Source organism: Crocodylus porosus, unplaced genomic scaffold, assembly GCF_001723895.1.
Source record: "Crocodylus porosus isolate Cpor-Errol unplaced genomic scaffold, CroPor_comp1, whole genome shotgun sequence".
Lineage (NCBI taxonomy): Eukaryota > Metazoa > Chordata > Crocodylia > Crocodylidae > Crocodylus > Crocodylus porosus.
This window is the reverse complement of record NW_017728886.1, coordinates 203180036-203190031: the sequence shown is the minus strand read 5'-3', so window position 1 is coordinate 203190031 and position 9996 is coordinate 203180036. Positions and strand designations below refer to the sequence as shown.

Below are 9996 nucleotides of genomic sequence, written 5' to 3'. Positions count from 1 at the left end.
TTGGATGTGTATCTAGCTGGGGTAATGTAGGCCCAGCACTCTTTCCTGCTTATGCAGGGGGTCGGACTCAATGATCCATTGAGGTCCCTTCCGACCCTAGCATCTATGAATCTATGAATTTCCAGATCTATGGACAGTCCCATAGGCTGGATGGGCTGCAGGCTAGATCTGGCCTGCAGGCCATCAGTTAAGCACCCCTGCTCTAATTATTTCATTAAGATGTGAAAAAACAATTGACTACTGCAGCAAGTAACACACTTTGGCTAAAACAAACTAATTAAAATAACGTATTCTTTCTAAAAATGCAGAGATATTGGCTGCCATTATTCTGACACTGGAGCAAGTATATTAGTAATGTCTACTTCAGTAGAACAAAAACAAGGTAAAATTAATCAGTGAAGAAAACATCAAACTCTCATATAGGGGAAAGGCAAAGCTTCATATAAACAAAACAGCTGATTACCTCTTTTTGATGCCAAGGCAAACTGAATAGCATTTCCTCCAACTCCACAAAATGCATCCACTATTATGTCACAGCTGAATGACTGTTGGACTCGATGTGCAATATGCTCTGCTATCTTCTCAGGTGTAACAGAGAACCAACCCTCTGGGAGAGAAAAAGCATTTCTTTCTGTCACTTGTTTCCAAATTCAGTTATTCGAAAGAACTAAACTGAGTTCAAATATTGAAGATAGCAAATCAATACATTTTACTATGGCAAGATGAGTCTGATCCTGCAAGATGCTGAACTCTGGGTCAATACAACAATTCCTTTGAGCCTAGAAGTGGTTTCACTGAAGTCAATATGTTTACAGCGAATCACATTCTTCGTTAAACTGTGCTAGAGCGCTTTGTACCTATGCCAGATGATGGCCAATAAAGACCATAATGAAGAGAAAATGACTCATATGTCAGTTGCAAGCAAATACAGAGCAGATCTAGAACCTTAAATTTAGATGAACCAAAAATAATTAGACAGACTTGACAAACACGTGGTCTTTGTAATGAAGTGGCTTTAACCCCATATTTCCTATGCTGACATGAGGAGTGCTCAAAATGAAAAGCTTGGAGCAAAAAAACAGAACAGCAACAAAAGGAGCCCCAGTACAGTTAGCTTTCTATAAATGTCTGATCTCTTCATGTGGGAAACCACTGTAAAGCTGTACAAAGTGTAATTTAGCAATTGATGAGATTTAAACAATTTGAAACATCATTTAAAATGTCGTCTTCACATATTACTCAACAGATTTCAAAATACAACATACCCAATTTTTCCTTTTTTTCCTTCCTTTTTAAATGTATTTATATTTTCAGCAATTAGATTTCATCTCTTGGACCGGTAGAGCGCAGTCTATTGTTAGGCAGCACAATTTTCTGAAATGATCATGCCTTTCTCATCAATGGGGCAGGGTTTCAGGCGTCAAAAGTTCAATTTAATTCTATTAAAAATCAGAGGGTGCCAATACACATGCAACAAGGCTGCTCCAACATGCTGTAATTACAGTGCATCACAGAGAAGACTTAATTGAATCTGCTGGAACACGGTAATTACCATGCTCCAGCAGACTCCAATATCTTGTGTATTAGTGTCCCTGCACTGAAAAAAATAATCGGCAGGGACGCTTTAAACTAAAGCTCATTTTTTCAGCATGGGGCGCTAATACACAAGACACTGCAGAAGCTTTAATTAGAGTGGCTCTTGAAGCTGCTCTAAAGCACCTGCCACCTCCCCTCTCCCCTCAGCACATGTATAAATGCCGTAAGAGCTATGCTGAATTGCATCCAATTCACTCATTCATGGTAGTGGCATAACTAGGGTGGAGTGAAAAAAAAAAAAGCAGCTGCTGTCAATAGCCATGTCATCACAATCAGGATTGTGGTGGCAACTGGGAATTCCTGCATCCTGTATGTCCTGGCCAGCTGGCTGCACCTCTATGTTGCTGATTCGTAAGAATTAATTCTCATGAGCAACAATTTATAAGGTAAACTATTATTTACATCAGTTGTTTCCCCAGCCAGTCAGAGCTGGGAAGAATGTATATTTGAATAACCTTATTATAGAGTTAAAAGTGCACATTCCAGCTAATGACATACCTCTGTCTAATTTAATCCCGTCATCAAACCGAGAGAACAGTCTGTAGCGCTGGGCCCAGTATTTTGCCAGCTCAGGATCAGCAGCAATCTCAGTAGGTAAAGACAGTGGTGCAATTCTGTTCTTTCTCTTATTTTTCTTCTTTTTGGTATTTGTTTCAGTTGCAGCTGAAAAGAATGTGTCACAACATTAGTAACATTACCGAGATTCTTGGTTCTCAAGGGCTGGTGCTGCAAGAGGTAGGCTGAAAATCAAAAATGCTGCAACTAGGCAACAGTGTTTATTTCCAATATGGGGCTATTACCAGGGCTTCACAAGTAGATAATTTAAAAAAGATTAGAGAGGAGAATCCTAGAATTATACAGACGAGTGATTAAGTGTGTGCAACTACAGTGGTTCTGGAGACTACCTGGGTCTACTTCAATTCACTGTTCCCTCTCCAAAAATTAGCCTGGAATGCAGAGATCTGTGTTGAGCCCCAGCTCAGTATCTCATGTTGTTCGCATCACATTCAAATCTCAATGTTTAAGCCAGCAGTTCTAACCTCTTTAGACTCAAGGCACCCCTCATAACTACACGGAATAAACTTTGTGATACAAATCTTACATTAAAATAAGTTAAACTACCATGAATTATATAACGTGTTGCATAGGAAAGCCTCAATAATGATCTCCCTTTGGAGTACAGCAAATATTAAATAAAAAAAGCTTAACTGCTGTATGCATACACACACACAAGTGTGTGTATGCATGTGTTTTATATATCATATGAGATTTATGAGACATGTACACAAGAGCTTCCCCTCTAGCATATTAAGTAATTTTACTTTTAATACATTTTATGTTCCTTGAAATTCAAACCATTGACAAAAACATAAATCCAAGGACCAAAGTTCTGACAGTCCAAACATCTGTTTGAATTAAATCAGTTGCTACTAGAACCTCCCTTCACTACAGAAATAATACAGTTGAAAGGAGGGGGTTTCTTGGGAGTATCTAAAATAGACAAATTGCTACTTAATTCAAAGAAACAAGGGTCAGAATTTATGAAGAATGGGCCAAAGCCACCTTTACCTCCATTAGCAGCAACTAAGTCTCTATTTGTGGGATTCTGACTGAAGACCACATAAATATTAAGCTCTATTAAATAACTACAAAATAGCAAACAAACTTTACAAGGCAGTGTTATCATCAGCTTGTTTCCAGCAATTAAGAACTGTATGCACCTTGGTTCACCTCTTCTGTTTCTACCCGAAGATAGTCTGGAATATCCAGAGCAACTATCTGTCTTCCAGAATTGCATTCCTGTTTTCCCAAGCTCTGAGAATTAGAGATATTTGCTGATGCTTCTTCCCTTTCCTGTTCAGAACTGTTTGCCTCAGGTTCACAACTAACGATGCTGGAAGATAGCAGGTCACACTCTTTAGCATTCAGATGATATTTTTGTGAGGCAATACTTTCCTGTCCCTCTGAGTCACTGCTTGTAGAGGATCCCTGCAATTTATCCTGAGGAAAGGATGCCTGGGATGTCATCTCCTCCACAGGTTCACTAGCCTGCGTTAGGAACTTCTCTACCTGGAATTGTCAAATACCATAAATAATTAGATTGTATTTTTGTACTTTAGGATGGTGCAAACAACAAAGCTGCAATGCATCCATCACTGATCTACCAAAAGGCTACATAAACATACTACATCGTGCAACAAGCAACACCAAAAAATCTCCCCGAGACTATTAATTTGGTCACAGACAAAGCCCTCACAAGTGCATGTGCAACCTTACTGAGCATGGATTATTTTGATAAATGCTGTTTGGAAAAGGCTGCAAAAGCTGGGCTGTCCAACTTCTGTGGACTGGGGCCACACCGCAGGGGATAGTACATCATGGGAGTCATGCCAGCAGGAGACCAGTCTTCCCTCACCATGCAGATGGGCAGGTGGGTCCCCCTACCATGGTACCATTCACGTGCAAGAGGGTCCTGCCACCATGGCACCCCTCACTTCTATACCTATGGGCTCCCCAGGCACTGAAGGCTGTATTGTACCACCTTGCACAATTCTCTGCATAGGGGGAGCCGCCCTGGCTCCTGCAGCACCTGAAGTGATGAGGGGAGAAGTAGCAGCAATGGGGAGTCCAAGGGCCACATATTAACCGCTCATGGGTCACATCCTGTAGGCCACCAGGTGGACAGCCCTGCCTTAGGAAACTAACTGGTTCAGAGAGGCATGAGTTTGTAGGCAGCAACCTACTTAGTCAGAAGCATGGCTCTCTGAACCAGCTAGTCTTTAAATGTACCACTATGCCATACCCTCAAACCTACCTTTAGACTAATACAGTTAACCGCCTCTTTGATATGTAATACGATGGCACAGATTTCTTAACAACTTGAAACACAGTCTACATGTACAAAAGACATGCGTGAGTAGCACATTTAAGGCAAACTTGTGTAATTCATTATATTTCTTTCTGTTTATGTAAAATGTGTTCACATACATAGGTACTTTTTAATTAGCTGCTTCATTTTCTGATCTGCACCTAAAGAATGTAGGTAAATTACTATCATACGTTAAGTTCCTGGAATGTACCTGAGGCACATGCTTAGAAAAGAAAAAAAAATCTTCAGTGTGGAACTTTGGATAGAGTATTTTGCTGTTTTTAACCAAAGCCAACAATAGCTCCCTGATTCTTCAAAGAGTTGCATGCATGCTTCTGTGAATATTACTGTAACAGCTGTTGTGGGATTAGGAGTAGGTCAGCAAGAAAAAACTCTCTCCTGGAAAACCTCAAGAAGTATACAGGTATTTTCAAATAATCACCACATTTCTTTCTTAATTCCCCAACATAATAGTCACTTCTGAATTAAACTGACCTCTGGTGTAGGATGGACCATGTACAAGCCCAGAATCAGTGACAGGATTAAGGTTCAAAATACCACAAAGCCTGTTGATGCTAGAAAACACTATTTTACAACTGGCAAGCTGGAAATACTTCCCAGCTCTAGGTGAAAGTGAGGCACCAGATTTTAAAAGGACAGGTTCAACTAAGAAAAAAAAAAATCACTTGTAAACAAGTGCTTTTCTCCCTATTGTTAGGGCAGAGTCACAGTGTGTAGTATGTGTAAATAACTCAGGGATAAATACACATGAAAAACACTGAAATTAACAAAACAATACACCATTAGGGGTGCACCGATAGAGATTTTTGGGGCCGATACCAATATTCAATTTTTAAGGAGGCGTATCGGCCGATACTTATTCAATTTACAATACCAGCTAGGCACCTTAGAGAGCTGTCTGTTGTGGTGGAAGGGGAGGGGGGAAAGAAGGGGCGTGGGGGCACCCACGGTGAGGGAGAAGTGGGACTGGGGCAGGCAAGTGCTACCCAGCCAGGGCAGGCTGGGCACAGAGTGAAGCTGTAGCTTGTCTAGGGGGCGCAGCTCCTGCCACTTGCATGCCACTCATCCAGGAGCTGCTGGTCCAGCACTTACCTACTCATCTGGCCACTGCTCCTGCCACTCATTTGGGAGGGCATGGATGGGGTGTGGATTTGCACAGGGCAGTGATGTACACTACTGAACAAGTGAGGAACCTACAGAGATGTAATGCCTTTTATAGAAATTAGTGTTAAACAGGTGATTTTAATAAAAAGAGTAAAGAAACAAAATGCTGAAGATTGTAGTGCTGTCTTTAACCACCTTCTTAAGAAAAGTACTCTTAATTAAGCTTTAGAGCAGGGGTTGACAATTATTTGGGCCTGAGGGCCACAAAGGGAGTTCTGATGAGCAGTTGCAGGCCAGGTCAACATCCCTTCCCTCCTCCCAATGCAACAACTCACCAAAACCACTTATGGGGTTTTGGGTGGGGAGGGAGCAGTATTCAGGAGTGGAATGGCTGTGATCTGCTCCCTGCAGTGGTTGTGGTGGGGGGGGCAGGGAGGGGAGGATTTATGGAGGTGTGTAAGGAGTGGGAGGGGAGGGATGAGGAGGCAGGGAGACATGCAACAAAGTTCACTTGGGCCACAGCTGCCCTCACAGTGCTCTGTGTGGGGCCAAGCCATGGGAGCAGCTGTGGACCGAGCAAGCTCTGCTACGCACAGCTGCTGGTGCAGCTGCAGCGCTCCCCCTTGCCTCTAGCGGGAGCTGCCCAGCTGAAACTTTCCCCCCCAGCCTGCCCACCCAGAGTGGCGCAGCAGGGGCAGGAGTGGGAGAAGCCACTGCTGGAGGCGAGGGGAGCAGAGTAGTACCCAGCTAGCTGCAGCCACACTGGAAATAGCCCTGTTGGAAGCTGTGCATGCTTGCCAGGGCCCAGGTCAGCAGGGGTGTTCTGCTCCACTTACTTCCAGCTGTGGCTCCTCCTCCTGTCCCTGCTGCATTGCTTCAGCGAGGGGGAAGCTTCAGCCAGATGGCTCCTGCCTCAATGCGTGGGGCTCTGGCTCCAGCTCCCAGTTGCCTTCCACCTGCTCTGCCCACCCACAAGTGGCTGTTAATCATGCTGGATGAGCAGAGTGGGTGGAAGGCAGTTAGGAACTAGAGCTGGAGCTGAAGCTCTGCACGCTAGGGACTGAAGCTGCCCCCCGCTTGGAGCAGAACAGCCCCACAGGGGCAAGAGCAGGTGCCGCAGCTGGAGGCAAGGGGAGAACAGCTGCACTGGCCCAGGCCCTGACCAGCATGTGGATCTCCTGGTGGGGCTGTTCCCACCAGAAGCTGCCAGGTGGCTACAGCTGGCCGTGTGTTGGTCTACTCCCCTCACCTCCAGCAGTGTCTCCTCCTCCCACCCCTGCTGCACCACTTTGGGCAGGTGGGCAAGCTTCCGTTGGTTGACTCATGCTGGAGGAAAGGGGAATAGAACAGAATTGGGAACAGCCCCGTCAGAAGCTGCGTGAGCTGGTTGGGGCCTGGACTGGCAGGTGCGGGTGAAAGTGCAGCACAGGCTGCTCCAGCAAGAGCAGGTGGGGCTTGGCCCCACGCAACGGGCCACAGGGGCAACTGCGGGCTGGCTCCAGTCAGTTGGCGGGCCCAAGCCAGCTCACAGCCATATACTGCCCACCCCGGCTTTAGAGAGAGGCTGACACTTAGCCACATTAGTTCATATGATCTATTTTGGCCAGAAAGTTTTTGGTTTTATAGTTCAACAATGCTAGAACAAATATATCTATGGAAATGAGATTAATTTGACATATTGATGCTAATAATTAAATACATAACATTTATACCTTCTTCAACGTTTTATTTTTTTGGTAGGGCAACATTTCAGATTCCTGGGTAAAGAAGATGTGCGTGTTCTTGCTCCTGATGGGTTTGCGCATGTCCAAGAACTTGGATTTGAGTTTTACATTTTTTTCCAGGTACCGCACCTTTCTGTGGCTAAAGTCTTCAATTCCCCCATACCTGCAGTTCAAACAAACTGATTAAGTGAGCCATTCTTTAACTTCAGCATGGCTTATTTTGCTTAGGGAAAGATTTAATTATAGTGCAAGTTTCTGGAGAAAGGCAATTTATAACAGACACACAGAACTGGTATTAATCTATGAGCAGCAGGGTGGATAAAAATCAACAATTTAAAAAAATGAAAATAAAATCAGATTTTTTTAAAATGAATCAGATTTTTTTATTTAAACATATTTTTTGATGTTTTTTAAGATGCTTTTTTTTAACGAAATACACCTATATATAGTTTTAATTTAAGGTAAGTTAAAGCTGAAAGATATCATCATGGAATAGGGATTATAACTTCTAATTATATACTATTTGAGACAATTGATTCATGTCACCTTTTTTTGTAAAGTTTTATAAACAGGTCACAACAGGCCATGGACTATACTGGGGGCCCAATCTTATGGGGTTCCAAGAGGCTCCTCTATAGATTAGTAAAGAAAACCACTCTCCTCAATGGGACTTAGGGCTCAGTCTAGATGGTCTCATTAGGCATCTCTGTGATAACTAGTTTCAGTTCTCAAACTCTGGATTTGCGTCTCCAGAGATAACATCCTTGTTAACAGCACCATATGGAGAGCTACGGACAGCATTCAAAAAACCTGAGCCTGAATTGATTCAATATTTGCAGGTTCGTCTAACCTGCATAGATTAAACTGATTTGCAAGTGAACAAACATTCATTTTTAATTCCAGAAATGCAGGCACATGCCTGCAGTGGCTCAGGCTAGAAGCTGGGGGGTGCTAGAGTGAACCCTCCCTTCTCTTGCTCAGCAGCTGCAAGGCCCCCTAGCAGGCTGCTAAGTTTGACTGTGGAGGGATTTAAACCTCTACCCTGGCCTGCAGGGACCCCAGCCAGGCTATGCCTGGGGGGGGAGCCTTGCTAGGCTTGTTCCCCACTGCCGAAAGGGGGTAGAGGAGGATTAAACTCCCCTGTCTCCCCTCTTGGACATGGGGACCCCAGCTGGGGTCTGCCTGGCTTTCCTCCCTGCCATCTGCCTGGGGCTGGGACTGCAGGGCTGAGCCGGGCCCAGTCTGTACGGGCTGCTCAGGGTGGACACACAGGGGCAGGCCCAGGCTGGGCTGCAGGGGCTGGGCCCTTGGTTTTGGGGCACGGCTGGTGGCTGGCCAAGCAGTGGGCTGCTTGGGCTGGCTTGGAGGCACTGGCAAGGCCTGGAGCCCAGCAGCTGCCTGCCACAGGGGCTTTGCAGCCCCTACCGCACCCCTGTTCTGTGCAGCACCACAGGCTGAGCTGGTGAGACTCTTCTGCCTCTATTGTCCCCAGCTGTTGCCACTGCCGCTAGACAGCTCTGGGTGGGCAGGTGGAAGTTTTAGCCCCACAGCTTCTGCCCAGTGCATGGAGCTCTGGCTGCTTTCCACCCCCACCACTGCCCCCCCTGCAGGGGCTGCTTATTGTGCCTGGTAGGCAGAAAGCAGCTAGAGCTGGAGCCAGACCTGCAAGCACTGGACAGAAGCTGCCAGGCTAAAGCTTCCACCCACTCACCCAGAGATGCATGATGTGGGAGAAGCAGGAACCACAGCTGGAGTGAGGGGAGCAGAACAGCCCTGCTGAGCCCAGCCAGCACGCACCTTCCCCTCGCCTCCAGCGGCTACACCCCCTCTCCCTCCCACTCTTGCCCCTGCTGTGGCATTTCCGGTGGTGACGGGGGGGAAGGGGGTAGCTTTAACCCAGCAGCTTTTGCTCAGAGCATGGAGATCCAGCTCCAGCTGCTTTCCACCTGCTCCCCCAGTAGGAGTTGGTCAATATGCTGGGTGGACAGCGAGGAAGTTAAAAACTATCATTAAACTGCTGCCAAAAAAAGAAAACACGTGCTTAGTTATGAAAACCAACTATGAAGTTGATTAAATGCAGCCAACACTAAGCCTGAACTATAAAACACATAGTCTATGTTGGGCAAGCAAGCAAGCATACTGATGGGAAGCTTTTTGTTTTTTAAACTTGACATTATTAAAAAAACCAAAACCTCTTAATACATATTTACAGATATGAAAAATTAAAATTATCCAACAAAGCCTCATAATATTAACTCCTCCTTGCCTGTTAACAGTTTACAATAACAACATTATCTCATCCCACAACTATTCCCATTCCTACCTTCCCCTCTCTCTCATGCTACCATATCAGGTACTCCTCAAGTGAATACATACTTCCATTTGTCTTTCCACCACATCGCCTTCCTCTTACTCTCATCTTCCTCCTCATCAGTCCTTTGAATGTAATATTTGAGACACTGATGGGGACCTATCACAAGGACAGGTTAGTGTAGCCCATGTGAATAAGATAAGTTAATGCCAATTCAGCATAGTCCCCCTCAGCATCGATTCTCACCTTATTGCATATGATTAGTGTGGCCCCAACCTTCATGAGGTGGAGCTAGATCAGTACATATAAATTTCTGAAGGATCCCAGAACTCATGACAAGAACACCAGGTTTTAGTTATGGCGGGGGGGGG

General features: G+C 45.0%; 2 protein-coding genes across 2 annotated transcripts in view; one reads left to right on the top strand and one right to left on the bottom strand.

Annotated features, from left to right (window-relative positions):
* Positions 1–9996, top strand: part of LOC109318787 (transmembrane protein 68-like) — a 120375-nt gene that overhangs the window by 50070 nt on the left and 60309 nt on the right. The window lies entirely within an intron of this gene.
* TGS1 (trimethylguanosine synthase 1) overlaps positions 1–9996 on the bottom strand; it is a 50635-nt gene that overhangs the window by 23179 nt on the left and 17460 nt on the right. Inside the window, exons 7-10 of the mRNA XM_019548170.1 lie at positions 7303–7477; positions 3318–3666; positions 2095–2259; positions 464–607 (exon numbers count right to left, since the gene is read on the bottom strand). Of these exons, the coding sequence (XP_019403715.1) occupies positions 464–607; positions 2095–2259; positions 3318–3666; positions 7303–7477 (833 nt within the window). The remainder of the gene's footprint in view (positions 1–463; positions 608–2094; positions 2260–3317; positions 3667–7302; positions 7478–9996) is intronic.